The following is a 17,633-nucleotide window of genomic DNA, read 5'->3' as shown; positions in this document are numbered from 1 at the left end:
CCTCCTGCAGGACAACACGGGTAAAACAAATCTTACAAAGTAAATAGAGTTTACTGGCACTGAGGGGCAGAGTGTAGCATCCAGACATACAGTATACAGTATATATGTAAGAGTCTAATGTATTTAATCCCTTTATTTAAACACAAAGTCTCATTTAATGAAATAGAGCATGGACAAAACAAACAAATTCATGAAAAACTTAAATAAAAGAAGTTTTACTTTCAAAACAGTGTAACTAAAGTTAGTATTTCTTTAATGTTAGACATTAGACCCTGTTGCTGCTCGAGCAGCAGTAACTTGATAAGACAACGAGCCACGTTATCTAATCAAGTTGTTGCTATGTCAGTGTCCCATGTATTTTGTATTTAAACTGGATTCTTGTTTACGTGTTGAACGCCTCTATAAAATGTTTTAGAATTAGAGTTGCAGGTTATAAAACAAGTAAAAACAATGGATGGAAATAGTTTTTCAGATGGACAGATGAGTCGTTAAGGATTCATAACACCTGTAAGTTAAAAGTGCAGTAGGTAAGACTTATAAAACTAACTTTCTGTCATATATGCTGAAACTGACCCTATGTTCCAGTAGAACTACATGAAGCAGGTCATTTAAAAAAAAATCCAGCTCCTCTGGCTCCACCTACAGCCTGTAGTGCACACGCATTCATTCTCCCTTGTGGGGGGAGGGGCTTAGGAGACCATTTTGGGCTTTAGCAGAAAGGGAGGAGGGACTGAGAAGTAGTTGATGTTCAAATTTTTTGGCTAAGTCCTGGATCTTCCCAATCCTACCTACAGCACCTTTAATTGAAGATCAGTACTGAGTTCAAAACGCTACACTCTCTCTCTTTCTCTCTCTCTCTCTCTTAATAATAAATAAAAGGAAATTGACAATAACTGGCACAACATAAACTATAAAATAAACACCAACCTACACATAAAGTGATAAAGGCACGAGGAGTAGAATGGTGCAGCAAAATCATTACGCATTTGATCATATTGTTACAACTTTGTCACAATTTTTGTCACAACTCTAACATATTGACATATTTACAGGGACCTATTGGTGGGTGTTCTGTCTGTTATGGGGGTTCACTCCTGTGTGGTGTTTCCGTGATCATCTCTTAATCTGTGGCAGGAGGCGAGAAATTCAGCTGCTACCGTAAGATGCAGCAGTTTGAATTCTCGCCTAAAACACATTTCAGTTTGTCCCGGTCTGAAAGAGTCTCAAATTGTTTACGTTGACTTTTAAATTTGGGGAAGATTTGTCTAATTGGTTTGTATTTGTCACAGTATAGGAAGTGCTCATCTCTCTCTCTCTCTTGCACTCTCTCTCTCTCTCGCTCTGTCATAAACACTTCCTGTGAAACTGTTTGGCCACCTTCGTAGTGTTCTTCTTTGTTTTTTCTCACGGTGCACTCAACACCTCCATGTGTTGAGCGCTGACCTCTCTCTCTCTCTCTCTCTCTGTTCTTCTCTTTTTTACTCTCTGTGCTGCTGCAGACCCTCCAGACCTCAGTCAACTAAAGCAGCATCTTCATCTGGACTTTCTGTTGGCAGCTGTTCTCCCATCTCCGCGGGGAGTGCACACAGCTACTGTTCTCAGACATGAAGCTGTCCTGAGACGAGTTTGCTCAGCGGTTTTTTGGTGGATGTCGCCATGGCAGCAGCTCTGCCTGTATTTTACCACGGCGCCATTTCCAGGACCGAGTGTGAGGAGCTGCTGGGGAAGAAGAACAAGGACGGAGCCTACCTGATCCGAGACAGCGAGACCATCCAGGGAGCCATGTGTCTGTGTGTTTAGTGAGTACTCTTTAATGTCTTTAGTGAGTACTCTTCACTTCTGCAATATACTGGTCGGTTGAACTTGAATGTGCCGGACTTCTCTTTATCTGAAGGGTTTGTTTCAGTCCTTTTTAAAGCTGTATGGGTATACAGATTGGTATTAGAGTTAGAGATACTCCTGGTCAGTGGTGGAATGTATCTAAGTACATTTACATGAGTACGTATTTATATTTACTGCTCTTTTTTATTTGTATCCCTTGTAAAGCATCTTTGAGGACTGTATTATTATTATTATTCAGGGGGAATTTTATACTTTTTACTGCGCATTTGTTCCACAGCTATAGTTACTTTTTACATTTCAGATTAAGATTTTATACATAAAACATAAGATTAGTTGATTAAATATGATGCATTGTAATCTAAGTAAAATGCAGGACTTTTACTTTTACAAGAGCATTTTTATACTGAATTATTATTAGTATTATTACATACTCTGTGATGTGTATTTTCAGGTTATATTTAATGTTTTTGCCGGATTACGGGTAGGGTTAACATTTTCCAATATACAATTTTTATTATATATTTTTGAAATGGTCTTTACGCTCCGACAGCTATACATAAGTTAGGGCTTTGAAATATATATATATATTGAAAGTGTATATTGGGAAATGTTAACAACCCTACCCTTTAAAGCTTTTTAAAATCCAAAATCTTTCTTTTAAAGATAATTTCTTTTTTTGTGTGCGAAAGATGCAAAATGATTTTTTGGGCATTTCTGCCTTTAATGGACAGCTAGATATGAAAGGGGATAGGGGGGAGAGATGCAAGAAATCATCACAGGTCGGAATCGAACCCTGGACCTTCTGCGTCAAGGCATAAACCTCTAAACACATGTGCGCCTGCTCCACCCACTGAAGCAACCCGGCCACCCAGTAATGTTTTTTAAATTTAAACCTGCCGCCCTTTGCTGCATGTCCTACCCCCCCTCTCCCCTTTCATGTCTTCAGCTGTCCTGTCCAATAAAGGCCTAAAAATGGCCAAAAAATTATCTTTAAAAAATAAATTATGTTATCTTAAAGTTATATTTTACCACAATCTTACAAATGAAAGTCTTACGCATGAACGCCAACAAAGTTGAACCAATCCAAATCATTTTTAAATATTGCATAAACAAAAGCATATCTATTTTTGCTTTAGTCTTGTACATATTGTTTGTAGGACAATCTAATGCATATCAAATGTACACTGTTTACTGTTTACAAGGAGATTAGATTTCTTTCAGTCAACGTTGGTTTAAAGAAATATTAGAACATTTATACGTATTACTACTGTACTTTAAAAAAGTTTACAGCTAAATTTGGTTGCGGTTTAGTGTGGTTCCACTGTGTTTGGTTGCTGCTTCTGCCTTTTCGTGTGAGCATTTTTTTATACACAAGACAAGACACAAAGTCGTTATGCACCAACAAATGCAAATATTTTTAATAGAAAAAATGCAGAAGAAAAATGCCTTTCCTTCAGCTGTAAATGACTGGAGGGAGGATTCAGTGGATCAGCATCACTTTATTTGGGCATGTTGTATCATTTATTAAAACTAAAACTGCTCGTTAGATTTTTAAGATAATTTTTTGGGCAGATGGAGACATGAAAGGGGAGAGAGGGGGAATGACATGCAGCAAAGGGCCGCAGGTCGGGGTCGAGCCCGGGCCCGCTGCGTTGAGGAGTATATATATGGGGCGCCCGCTCTACCAACTGAGTTATCTGGGCGCCCCGTCTTTTTCTTTTTATTTAGGAGAGAAAGGGGAGAGAGAGAGAGAGGGGGGAAGACATGCAGGACATTTGTCACAGGTCGGATTTGAGCCCTGGACCTCTGCGTCGAGGAGTAGACCTCTCAGTATACGTGCGCCTGCTCCACCGCTGAGCCAACACGGCCACCCTCCGTCTCTTTTTTTATTAGATTATTTTATGGTTGAAAATCTGCAAAAAAAATGCTGTATCAACAACATGTATCTTGTTTATCTTTGCAGTAAACAGAAGGTGGTGTATACCTACAGACTGCTGCAGACACACACTGGAAACTATACTCTCATGGTAAACACACACCCACACACACACACACACACACACACACACACACACACACACACACACACTTTAAAATTGTGATGATATTGCAGTGACAAAATCTGAAAGAAAGACAGAGAGACAGACAGAGAAACAGACAGACAACTTCTGCACATTTTCAGACTGTTTTTTTTGCTGTAAACATAAGTAAAAAAGTTCAAAATTCAACTAAATCCTTCAGTTTTATTAACTTTGGTATGTTCTCATCTTATTTATAATTCGTATTGCTCTTTTCTGTAGTTTATATAAATATAGATATATAGTGGATTTATTTGAGTTGCATTAGTTGCATTTGCCCTCTTCCTCCTCCTCCACAGACAGATTATTTTGAGTTAAAGGAACATTTCATAACCGATATGGAAACTCAGCAGTTATTAGCTCAAGCCCTCGTCACAGGAAACTCCTCTGACGTACTGTATGTCTAGATAGACACACACAAACACACACACACACACACATACACACACCACTCAACACTTTGTACCACAAGGGTGGGCTGCCATATTATAGAGGGACGCTTTTTTTCCACTGAAAACATAAAAGGTTTTATCAAATCAGCATAAATGCTAATTGCAAATATTTTTAGTTTCCAGATCTCTGAATGGCCGCCCACATATCTGTAGTTATTTTTTTAGCGATGAAGTTAAAAGGGAATGGAAATTCAAACTGACTATCAGGCTGTTTGCATTTAGATCAGAGATTTGAATTGATCTTTCATTTTTGACTGAGTTAGATCTTTAAAGACTTTTTTATGTCATGTTTCTTGGGATGTTGCCAACCTACATGTTTTTATTTAAATTTTTTTATTGTCCTCCATTATTATTTTTTCTACTCCAGCATGTTTAAACAGCTTGGAGTCAGAAGACCGGATCTCCTGCTAAGCCTGTCCTGTAGAGGATCTGACCTGCAGCAGGCCAGCCTCCTCCTATGGGTCTTGCAAAGTCCTAAAGCCAAGTAACGGAAGAGGAGAAGGGCAAAAAAAAGCTAAAACTTAAGAATAAATAAAAGTGAAATCATAAAATTCTGACCTAACCCGACCCCAATCCAACCAAGCGCCTCTTTGCCCAGCAAAGATGCTGGTAGCTATGTTTTTTTTTTTTTTCTCTTTCTCTTTCTTTCTTTTTTCCTTTGGTCAATATTGTCTCCCCCTTTATTTCTCTTCCCTCTCTTTCACACCCACCCACCCACCCACCCACCCACACGCGCTCTCACACACCAACCTGCATACAAGGGTACTACAAAAAAATAGTCCAATCCAAACATTATGCCCTCTACATTTTTTCTTCTTCTTTTTTCTTCTTCTTTGGGTCTAGTTCCTGCTATTGTTGTGTGCTGTGTTATATGTTGTTCTTCTTGTGCTGTGTCACACCATATGTTCTTCTTCTTCTTTGGGTCTAGTTCCCGCTCTTGTTGTGTGCTGTGTCATATGTTGCTTCATGTTGGTTAAACGTGACTCTTTGCGGTAGCTTACTCAAGATTTTGGAGAGTAATGTTAGTAGCTGGCTGTTGCTAAGCCTCTCAATTTAAAACTGAGGAAATCGTCACCGATGTCAGATAACATTACCCAAATTAACCACCTTTCACGCAAATGTGACACACAGCTACCACCATACATAAATTATCGTACTTATAACTTTATGGCATGACGTTAGCCTGATGCAAAGTTTACTTAACCCTAACGTTAACGTGAGTGTTCATTTGTAAAAAGACTGTGCACAACCACAAACGTAATACAGTACACGATAACCTATCACGTATACCATATATATATATGGTATACCATTTTTTTTTTACCTCATGAAACCAGTAATACCAGACGTAAGTTATGATAACTTTATGTCCAAGAACATTACATTTATCTTCCGCTATGTTAGCTAATGTTAACGTTAGGGCTTTGCAGCTCCTAGCTCTGCAGTTAACCTACCGCAATGTATGATGCCTCGGCAGGCTTCTTACGAAGTTTGACGTTGTCCCACAGGTTTCCGAAATTGTTGCTTTGCAGTATTTGCAGCCTGCCCTGTGTTTCTTTTTAAGCGCAGTGCTGAGAAATTCCTGGTGATTTCTCCAAAATTTGATTATGGCAGAATTGGCGGACATCTTCGTTTGTTACCGTGTGTGTGAATCAGTGAAAATGAATGGCAGTAACGTTAGCAGGGATAATCTAGTGCGTGATTGGTTATCAGGTGGCCAGTGTTTCACTTTGCCTCCAGTATTATTACAAACATAATAAAGACGCCTGGACTCGGTCGAGACCAAAAGCCATATTTGGCAAGACCAGTGGCAGAGACCGAGACAAGTCCCAAGTCCAAATACCAGCGAGTCCGAGACAAGTCCGAGACCATAGAAAAACCGTCTCGAGTTCGGATTTGAGTACTACAGCCCTGCTTCCCGCACATCTTCAACCCTTCAGTTTTTAGATTTGTGTCACAGCCAGGAAAAAAAGTTTTGTTGCAGAACATTATGATGTCACAGTGAAGGTGATAGAGCGAGGGAGAAAGTGAGAGAATGACTGCAATTGTTTTCGGAGCAAGTTGAAACTCTTGAGTCATAGTGAGAGCCAAAAAGTGTCTTTCTGACCACGGTGAGAAATCTGTAGCAGGAAAAGTTAACCCTCTCCTTGATTTCATGTTGTTTATGGAGAAGGAGAACCACAAAATGAGTCGGGGGGGAAATGCAACGCTACCAAGCAACGGCGGAGCCACGTGCGTGACCGCGACGCGTAGGGGGGGGCATGGAAAGGGTGATGTCAGGCTTTATCCCGCAATGTACATCTGTAGGCCCAGACTGGAAGTTATTTTGACCTTTGACTTCAAAAATCTGATCAGTTCATTCTTAAATCCAAGTGGGAGTTTTTGCCAAATCACCGCACGGAGGCATTCATTATATACTGTGTTTCCACTTCTAAGAATTAGTTTCTCTTCTTTAACATTGTATTTTTTTTCTTCCGCTGCCTAAATGTTGTTGTTCAATTTAGAAATGAAACTATTAGTCAATTATTCCGTGGAAAGAAAATTAATCGCAACTATTTTGACAATTGATAAACCATTTGAGTCATTTTTCAAACACAACAGCCAGACATTTGCTTCTACAGCTTCTCCAATGTGAGGATTTGCTATATTTTCTCATCATTTTAAAGTGACTATCTTTGGGTTTTGGACTGTTGGTCCAACTGAACAAGACACGTGAAGACATCACTTTGGGCTCTAGGAAATCGGTGATGGACATTTTTTTCAATCGATGAATCGACAAAGCTTTCACATGCGCTGTTGTCCTTCTCTGTTCACATGTTTTCCCTCTCCATGGAGATGTTATTTACTCTATGCCTTCGTTGTTGTTCCTTCAGACAGCGGGAGGTTTGGATGAGACATTTTTTAAGAATTTGGACGACCTGGTCCGTCACTATAAAAGGAAGAACCAGGGCCTGGCCATGCACCTTCGTCACTCTGTCAAAAGAAAGACAGCCTTGTTGATCCAGCCCCCAAAACGTCCTGCTCCACCTGATCCAAGTGAGGCACAAGAGAAGCAGGCGCCTGTACCCGAAGAAGATCATGACTATGAGAGTACGTCATATATTTGATCTTCCTGTCTTATTCTAACTGCATCTTTTTTTAAATATGTGATATATTTAACGTTTATCTTCATTTTCTTCTAGATGCTCCTGACTCAGAATACGTCGAAGTGTTGCCTGATTGAACAACTTTAACACATTAGGAGAGTGGAAAAGACATTTTCTCTGAACTATGGGCACTTAAAAAAGTTCACAGACTGGATCGAATTCAGAATAATGAATACGGAACTTGGACAAACGTGCGGAAGAAGAGGGCTCTTCATCTGCTTGCATTCCTGTAATTACGAGTGGAGAGGTTGGTCGCTCAGACCGAAATATCTCAACAACTGTTGGATGGATTACCGTGAGATCTGGTTCAGACGTTCGTGATCCCCAGAGGATGAACTGTTATCACTTTGTCTTCATCTTTTAACATTATCTGCTCCAATCTGCTGCGATTTGCTAACCGGCACATGCATGCCCAGACTGTATGTGAATGGTCTGTGATATAAGTTATCGTTTTCATTTAAAAAACACTGCTTTAAAATGAAAACGTATTAGTTTGGATGTAGCCTTTAAGCTACATCGCGAAGATCGGTTTTGTTTCGTTTGGCGTCGCTTACGGCCATAATTGCAGGTGTGTTTCTGGATCTCCATTGTTGTTGCTTGTGTTGATTGTGGTGAAGCACCACTAAACCTCAGCGCAGCCTCACAGGGCTGCAGACTCTTGTTCTAGCGATAAATAATATCTTGTATTTCTGCTGCTGCTGCTTTGCGGCTGTACATGTATCTGGGAGCTATTTCTGTTCAGCTGAAGAGCATTAACGGGATATTTTTTACACACCATCGTGTGAAACATCGGATTCTGATTAGATGCATGTCATCATTTGCATATGACCAGAGACGGGAAGTAACGGTACAAATACTTTGTTACTCTACTCAAGTAGATTTTGACATTTGTGTGGTCCAGGTAGCTTTACATAAAAAAAATGGTTGTCATTCGCAAGGCTACTTTTATACTCTAAGTAAATTTCCAAGCCTGTACTTTGTTACTTTTACTTGAGTAAAGAAGTTAAATCAGTACTTCTACTTTTACCAGAGTATTTTTGAACACAAGAATCTGTACAACTTGAGTACGGGAAGTGAGTTCCTTTGCCATCTCTGCATATGACACATCTAAAATGATATGCATGTGTAAACTGATAAAGGAAGCCCTTGATGCCAACTCTTATCTCAAAAGATCTTCCATCCAGTCATCCAACTGTAGAACAGTTTCAGTATTTCTCACCACTGTTGTTTACCATCATTAACTCACGTAGAAGACAGCTTCAGTTTTTTTTTACTTAGAAACTAACTGCTTGCGGCTTCTACAGTAACTGAGCTTAAACACAGAAGTTTTTTCAAAGTTTAGATTAATTTAGAAACATAAAACTCACAGAATAGTCACACATTTGTTATGGTCTACCTATGAAAAGTTCTCAAACTTTTTTTGTGTTTTTCTTGTTATTGTGGCTTCTGTATTTTCTTTTACTACTTGTCAACAAATACCATGAAATGACCCAAACCATGTAATTTGTCTAAATACTTTCCGACTTCCTGTCTGTGGCTGCGGTCGAGTGGCATCTGTATACCAGTTTCATAGTCTTGGGGTATGGCAGAGCAAATATGATAAATAAACAGTTTATTGATAAAAACGAGCCTTTGTACATAGACCAGATCGGAACTCAGATATGCTGATGAACGAGGGTCTAAAATAAGATCCTGTGAGCTTTATGTGGGCATGTAAACCTTTTCTGAATGCTCCTTCCTTCCTGTCCTGTGAGAGTGTTAAGGCAATGACAGAAAACAAAATGCTGGCGCGAACACGCACCCTGCTCTTTTTAAACTTTGATTAAAGTACTGAGAATGTCTCTATAATACCTCAGTTCTCTGTAACCACAGAATAATATATCTATTTATACATCTCTATTTTTTGGGACATTGCTTCAACTTTGACACAGTTGACATGTGGTTTGGCCGAGGGTGGTTTGTCTGCTGCTTTTTTTTGGTTGCAGTAGAAGCATCCTTGTCTGTGCTTATATTCAAGTTCCTTTAACCCTTTTTCAATTATTACTATAACTGCAGACATCCAGAATGGTGGAAATATTTGATCTTATTGGAACTTGTTTAAGTTTTAATGAGGCAACCAACTCCTTTGTCACTTCCTGTAAATATTCATATATGAATCAGTAAAATCTTTTTTTCTTTTCAAATGTATTTTTATTGAAAAGCTTTCGCAAAGCACATGAATTTTCAAAAACACACAAGTAGCCTACAGCGCCAACGCAATTCAATGTTAAGGCAGACAGTTGAACAAAATGAGACATTAAACCAACAAAATAATTCAGTAATAATTTAGTTCAGGGAGCATGTGGTGGAAAGCAATATTTTACATCTGGAAAGCCTGAAGTCTGAAAATACATATTTATTTTCATGCCAAGTAGCTATTCCTCAATTTTTTCTCCAGGCTGAATCTATCAATCATCAATCAGTCCTGACTGTGTCAGGACTGATTGATGATGTAGGTCAGGGGTCTTCAACGTTTTTTACGCCAAGGACCCCTTAACTGAAAGAGAGATGGAGCAGGGACCCCCTACTACATATACTGTATAAAATGAAGTTGCATATTAAACATGGCCTGAGATAACATGTAGGAAGGCCTAAAGCCTTTATACATGCTTTTTTTGCATAGAATACTAAGCTATTAAAATAGCCTAATTATTGTTGGCATGCTTTTATAAATCATGTTTTATTGTTAAACATGCATGTGGCAAATCACATCTGTGCGTGGCTACCTTAGTGACTACCTTACCTATAGGCCAGTAAGCAGTGGAGATTTATATTTGCTAATAATATGTTGAATTCATGTTAAGACTTTTTAATTTTTTTTTACTTTCAGAAATTAACAATAATTTGGAGGCCCCCCTGCATTGACTCTGAGGACCCCCTAAGGGTCCCGGACCCCCTTTTCAAGATCCCTGATGTAGGCAAAGAAGAGTTAAACGATTTTTAGACATAGCCAAACCACTTTTATACATCGTCTGCACGGACAAAAGCATCCCCACACTTCCTGTGTTTGCTTTCACACATAGCAAGCTGTTCGTCAGACACTTAAGTACATTTCTTGGTCATTTTTTTTTTTTTTTTTTTTTAAAAGCATCACTTATTACATAAAGAGCATTCTTCTTACTTCCTGTAATAATAAGCAATAAGGACATTTTGGACATTCATTTTGTCTTTTAGAGAGATTTACGAATGCACATATGAAGCGAATGCATGCTTCTATCTGTTTATTTTGTGTGCAATTGCTGACCAAACCAGAAGAAGAAACAAGACACATGAAAGAAAGTGGAAAATGCCAGTGGTGGGTTTTATAGAGCTTCTGCATGGTCTAACCACAGTTTCCTCACACAAACACAGTAGCAACTACAAACGTCTACAACACACACATGCACATGTATACATAGACCGTACCGTCTAAGATTGCAGAAAATCCTGATTTTATGAGATATATTGTGGAACGTGTAATTAAATTCTTAATCCATTAAGATGTGAGGACCGTCCTCAATAACATCCTCACCCTGCTGCTCAGGAAACGTTTATTTGATAATACATGCATTTGGTTGTTGATACGTTACATTTTACAATACACAATTTACAAGTGTAAATCAAATCATAATAGAGAAGAAAAACAAAGCCTGTGAGAAAACAAATGAAATATGCACATTACATGTAGCTGCCTTATCCTCAAATGAGTACAAGCTGTGAGCCAGGGTCCTTGTCCTTGTCCATGTTTTGTCTAAGTAAAGTGTCCACTTCTGCCATTTCTTTGCGTACAAATCTTTCCTCAAACCTAACACACAAGTCAATCTTGTACACACCATTGATGCTGTTTAGGAGAATCAGGCATATGAACTTCTAGTTATGGTTCTTTTTGCTGCTATAAGCAACCTAATATATGTTTAAGGGAAATTGTGGCTTTACTAATTAGTTTTTCCTCCAGAGAAAATTGTGAAAAGTCTCACTAAGTAAATATCTTGGTTACAATTCTTTCTTAAACGCAGTTTAGGCAACCTTAACAAAAGCGTTTTTTTCATGTTTTGTTTATGTTTCAACAGACAGAAAACTGACCAGTACATTTTCTTGAAATGTGGTATTTGTTTGCCTCTAACTCATGCAATTTGTATCCCAGATAGTTACCAGCAGTTACAAAATGTAACAAAATACAATCCAACACGAGTAAACAACAGCCCTACAATGAATGTATTCTTGTGAAATGTATAATGTTACATTTTTGAGTCAAACTGACTGATTAACATTTGAAGACCATAACTTCTGGTGTTGTTCTGTTGGACTGCATCTAATATTTAGCTTGCTTCATGTTTGGAAATAGAATGGACAAAATAAAACATCAGAAATAAAACTGAATAGTCTATAAAACTTTTAAATACCGGGCTCTTGTATTGGACTTTGCAAATCAGACTTTTTTCTTTTTTTACTTTGCAAATCAGACATATCAGCAAATTCAGCAAATTCGGACTGATCTTACTTGATTTAATCATGTTACCGGAATATATAAATCAAACCTTTTATATTATTATATTTTCCTAAAAGTTTTTTTTTAATTTATATATTTTTTTATATTGTATTTAATATTTTAATTTGAATTTTACTTAATTTTATTGTATCTGCAACGGCTGGTTCCTGCTCCGCCCCCTTACGTTACGTGACTCTCGCGTGACCTCGCCCAAGACATTCGAAAGGGAGTAATGCATTTTTAGTTCGCTTAATGTATAAGAAAAAGACTTACATCAGACGTGTATTAATGTTGTTTCATTTAAAAGCATCAATTTGGGGATATAATGTATTGGTTTATATTATTCACGAATCAATATATAAGCTTTATCGATGTAGATTTAACCTGGCTATCCCCCCCTTTCTCGCACATGGTCCGGTCCAGTTCAAAGCTCCAAGCGGGAGGAGGAAGCTAGCTGTGTTTTGTTGATGTTTCTTGGGGAAGAAAACGCTCCACAGGTAGTCTGCCACACGCAAACAAGCACACCCATATTTAATGTCATCGTTTGAAATATATAAGCACTGGTCAAAAATGTTAACCACTTTTAAATTAATTAAGTTGCTGTTGTTATGAAACTGTATGGTAGGCTTGTTGTTAGCTAGCGTTAGCATCTTAAAGTTTCAAGATGGACGGCGAAAACGTCAGTTTGAAAGAACAGATTTTTCGAGCTAATGTGTTGTCTCACCAGAATAGTTTTGCTCCACAGGATGGACATGGCTACGTCTTTGAAGTCTCTGTTGCTGGCTGTCCAGCAGTACAGAGACGGCAGGACAGCGCAAAACGCAGCGCAGCTACAGAAACAAGTGGAGGTAAGGTCCCTTCATGACAGACATTACGTTAACGTACATTACAGCACTACAACCATACCAATGGCACAGGTAGTGGTGGTGAGATGAAGCTGGATGTTGTAGCTTTTCTGAATGTTTGTTGAATGTTTGCACGTTATCCCTGTGTAAAGTAATTTGCACCTTTTTTGGATAAATGTACCTACAATGTAGTGGTTCTTGTTGTGTGTGTTTGCAGGAGGTCTCGGGCCTTAAATGTGACCAGCTGCTGTCCTCAGGCCAGGTTCTGCCCCGGGAGTGTGGGTGGGCTGGTGGAGCTGGCTGGAAACCCAAACACCAGCCAGACCCTGACGAGCTCCATCATCTCCCTGCTGGCAAAACTGGGTACATGCTACATGTTTCACACAACACAATTCGTGCACATAACCAGCTTCTCTCTCTCTCTCTCTCAGAGCCAGGGGCAACTTTATGTCTTGGCAATTTGATAGCATGTGACTTAGTAAGCTTTTGGGAAATGTTCCGGACACAGAATATAAGTTTCAGATGCACAACGATACAATCTCTCACACACATCTCACTGCTGCTAGTAAAACCATCAAATCAGCTGGTCCATCAAAAGCATTGTATCTTCACTTTGCTTTGACGGTATTGTTATGGAACAATCTGATCATGATTGTTTTGTGGTTCGTATCCTATCATCTACTGCAGAGATCTTCAACAGGGGGTCTGGGACCCCTAGTGGGTCCTCAGAGTCAATGCAGGGGGGGGGGGTCTCCAATTTGTTAAGTTTTTTTCAAAAATGTAAAAGTCCTAAAATGAATCAAACATATTATTAGCAAATAGAAATCCCCAATGATAATAGGTTAACTGGCCTATGGATAAGGTAGCCACTAAGATCCACAGATACAGTTATTCCTAAGGATTCAAAATGTGTCATGTGTATATTTAACATTAAAAGATGATTTATAAAATCATGGCAACAATTATTAGGCTATTTTAACATCTTAATATTCTATGCAAAAAATGTTACTGTAGGCCCAGTTTAATATGTAACTTCATTTTATACAGTATACGTAGTAGGGGGTCCCTGTTCAATCTCTTTTTCAGTTAAGGGGTCCTTTGCTTAAAAAACTTTGAAGACCCCTGATCTACTGGCTTGAAATCTGTGAGTCAATTCTGAAAGCAGTTATGAGCACTCGGAGAACAAAGCGACACGTAGCAGGGTTCAGTTCACAATACTCTAAAGGTTTAATGTGACACACGAGGCTATCAGAACAGTCACTTCATTCACTTAGATGACGTGAGAGTAGATAGATAAGAAAGAGACTCTAGAGGAAAGAGGATTGATTCAAGGTTGGTTCACACAGATAGATCTTCAGAATAGAAAACGGTGTAACAATTTATGATACAAATTAAAACAGATGATAGAGGCTTTGTTCAGAGTTTTTACAGAATCGAATGGAACAGATTCACAACAGGTATGTCTATGATGTTTTTAACATCAGCAGTTCAGCGGGGACTAAAATAATACTACATGAGAATAGAATTGATGAAATACAAATGTATGCAGTGTCACTAAATCATACAAATTAGAGTTGTGGGTTTTACCTTGAAGTATGTTAACACGTTTTCTTATTCTCCTAGTATAATGGCTCTCTAGAAAGATCACTGCTATGCTTCTTTAATTTAATAACAGGCCAGTGAAGGTGTGATTCCTAAAGCAGAAAACTGAACTGCTAGCTCTTTCTGAAACCAAATCTTTGTCTTTCTCCCCACCTGTGTGCTCTCTCCTTCAGCCTGTGATGATGACAGTCGGGAGATTCTAAACAGCAGCTACAACCTCACCAGCACCCTGGCGTCTGTCATCCACTGCCACAGCGCCACAGCAGGGGAGCCCCTGGTACTGCAGGTAAGTCCATCACCTGTGGGTCTGCTGCTATTATGCGTTCCCTTCTGTGTACTGCGATTTCAGCATGCTTTTAAATACTGTTAAAAAAAAAAAAGGGCAACATTTGAGTTACAGATGAAAATATATTGTGTAATATGTATTGTTTTACTACCTTGTTGTTAACAAAGCTTCTTTATTGTAGGGCTGCTGCTCGATTACGGAACAAATCATAATCACATTCATTTTGGTCAAAAATCACAATTATTTAACATGATTATTTTTGGAAATATAATGCGTTTATTGAACTTAAGAAAACGGTTAAACAGATCAACAGTGAAAACACCTTGAACTGGGAAGTTTCCCATAATACTTTTCCCGTTGAACTTTTCAAATTTCCCTTCAGAACACAAGACATATAGGAGTTTACTTGCAAAATGTAATGGGCAAAACAATCGTTTTTTCTTGATTACATTGTTTTTGCAATCATTAGGAGCAGAAATCAAAAATTCTATTAAAGTGATGGTTGAGTAATTTCACCCTAGGGTCCTTTGCACCATGACCTCGAGCCAAACACCCCCCCAGAAGCTTTTTTCACCTGGGTTGAACATTGGGAGAGTTGGCGTTATCAGCTGAATAGCTTAGCGCAGGGCTAATGGATCCGGTGTCTCTTAACATTACCCCCACCAATGCCCAAATGATACCAAACGTCTACAGTAGTACAAATAGGTTATGCACTCATAAAATGATGGATTGAAAGTTTGTAAGCACACCAGAAGTTTATGTAAATAACACTTGCCTGCTGGCTTCTGCTCTCTGCTGTTGTTGTTGTTGCTGCTGTAAGACGAAGTGCTTAGGGCCGCTCTACTTAATTACAACACCGAAAAGAGATGCAACAAAAATATTTATTAATTTAACTTATTTTTTAAAGCAAACTTTACAATCCATCGCTTTATGAGTGCATAACCTATCTGTACTACTGTAGACGCTATATCATTTCAGGCATTATTAGTGGGGTAATGTTAAGAGACACTTCGGATCCATTAGCCCCGCGCTAAGCTATTCAGCTGATAACGCTACTCTACGCTAACTCTCCCAATGTTCGACCCAGGTGAAAAAAGCTTCTGGGGGAGTGTTTGGCTCGAGGTCATGGTGCAAAGGACCCTAGGGTGAAATTACTCCGAACCATCACTTTAATTGCACAGCCCTACTTTATTATTTATTTTATATATATATTTAAATAAGGCGGATGTTACCTGGCACTTGTTGAAATAAAATCCCTATTTTTCTCAAAGAGAATATATCAAGTTACAGTTGGTCATGGTGAGCTGTTTTGAGCCAGGAAAAACCTCGACCTATGAATGGTAAATTCACTAATAGATTATTTGTTGTGATGTTGTCTCGGTGTATATCGCTCAGTGTTTGCAGGTGCTGCAGAAACTGACCTACAACACTCAAGGCTTTCCAGTCTACAAACTACATCCATGAGCTCATTGCTTTTCTCATGACCAATATGTAAGAACCACATCTCCCAGTATGATTTAATGAAGCTGAAGGTTGTATTTTTTTTCACATTTTTACTTTGTATCTCACAGCCAGTCTCAAAATGAGGACATCATCATGCCGTGCCTCGGCCTTATGGCCAACTTGTGTCGAGACAACCACTCAGTGCAGAGCCACATCAAGTCTCTGGTGAGTCTTACTGAATACAGTAACTCACACAAGATGTCTGTCTGAAAAAAAATGTTTTCATAGCCTTTATTTTAACAGTGTCACAGAATGAATATACCTAGAGCTGAAACAGTTACTTGATCTCTTTTGTGATAGTAACTATTTCTGGATTGTTTTGGCTGTTGATCCGACAAAAAAAAGACATTTGAAGGAGGCACGTTGGACTCTGGTAAACTGTGATTGACTAATCCATGAACAAAAGCTTTTCTTTGTTTCTTATTGTCTCTCAATGTTTTTCATATTGATTTTCCACACGATTTTGCAAAAATTTACTTACAAATATGACATAGATGTAGCGAAAAAAACAAGCACAAAAAAAAAATGGTTGGAAAAGAAATAGAAGGTGGGTGGAGTTTTGATTTCACTACACTATAGGAAATAGGACATTTTCTGTTGTGTTTTTGTCTGTTATTTCCATCTATTTTTGTATGTATGTGTGTGTATATTATATTATAATATAAAAATAATTGTAACTAAAAAGGATATTAAAGGTCCTTGGCATGAAAATTTCACTTTGAGGTTTTTTACATTAATATGAGTCCCCCCAGCCGCCCATGGTCCCCAGCAGCTAGAAATAGTGATAGGTGTAAACCGAGCCCTGGGTATCCTGCTCTGCCTTTGAGAAAATGAAAGCTCAGATGGGCCGATCTGGAATCGAGAGAGAGAGAGAGAGAGAGAGAGAGAGAGAGAGAGAGAGAGAGAGAGAGAGAGAGAGAGAGAGAGAGAGAGAGAGAGAGAGAGAGAGAGAGAGAGAGAGAGAGAGAGAGAGAGAGAGAGAGAGAGAGAGAGAGAGAGAGAGAGATCCACCTGTATCTTGTGTGTTATTTCTATGTGTTTGTGTGTTTTGCAGGACAACGTGAAGCGATTCCCACCGCATTCTGATTAACTTCCTGGCTCACAACAGTCTGACTGTGGTGATCTTCACGTTGTCCATCCTGGCCAGCCTCACTCTGAATGAGAAGGTTGGAGAGAAGGTGGGTGGGAAACACTGCGCTGCTGCGATCTGCTCACACATTCAGTTTTGCAGTTTATATACATATATTTTGAAACATTGCACCTGAATTTCCTTTTGTCAATTAACCAGTGTAGTCCTGTCAAACATGCATGTTGGGATCTACGGTATCTATGCAACCCTGTAGAAAACATTAGTCAAATATTATATATGACT

At 38.8% G+C, this 17,633-nt stretch overlaps 1 protein-coding gene and 2 long non-coding RNA genes across 4 annotated transcripts in view; all 3 read left to right on the top strand.

Moving 5' to 3' along the window:
• Positions 1-8,350, top strand: part of si:ch73-264p11.1 (SH2 domain-containing protein 1B) — a 28,446-nt gene extending 20,096 nt beyond the window's left edge. The window contains exons 6-9 of one of the 2 annotated variants that reach the window (XM_028569460.1): positions 1,500-1,799; positions 3,806-3,869; positions 7,246-7,462; positions 7,555-8,350. In XM_028569460.1, the coding sequence (XP_028425261.1) occupies positions 1,657-1,799; positions 3,806-3,869; positions 7,246-7,462; positions 7,555-7,595 (465 nt within the window). In that variant the 5' untranslated portion in view covers positions 1,500-1,656 and the 3' untranslated portion in view covers positions 7,596-8,350. Of the gene's footprint in view, positions 1-1,387; positions 1,800-3,805; positions 3,870-7,245; positions 7,463-7,554 lie in introns of those variants that run through there. The other variant, XM_028569461.1, reaches the window with a different exon arrangement.
• Positions 8,351-12,251: 3,901 nt separating this feature from the next.
• Positions 12,252-13,152, top strand: LOC114549230 (uncharacterized). Its single transcript, XR_003691518.1, has 3 exons — positions 12,252-12,522; positions 12,771-12,873; positions 13,088-13,152. It is a non-coding gene; the product is annotated as an uncharacterized LOC114549230 (long non-coding RNA).
• A 3,046-nt stretch (positions 13,153-16,198) lies between these two features.
• On the top strand, positions 16,199-17,333 carry LOC114549231 (uncharacterized). Its single transcript, XR_003691519.1, has 3 exons — positions 16,199-16,249; positions 16,330-16,426; positions 17,316-17,333. It is a non-coding gene; the product is annotated as an uncharacterized LOC114549231 (long non-coding RNA).
• The last annotated feature ends 300 nt before the right edge of the window (positions 17,334-17,633 follow it).

Source organism: Perca flavescens, chromosome 22 (assembly GCF_004354835.1).
Source record: "Perca flavescens isolate YP-PL-M2 chromosome 22, PFLA_1.0, whole genome shotgun sequence".
NCBI lineage: Eukaryota > Metazoa > Chordata > Actinopteri > Perciformes > Percidae > Perca > Perca flavescens.
This window is presented reverse-complemented; position numbering and strand designations above follow the sequence as displayed.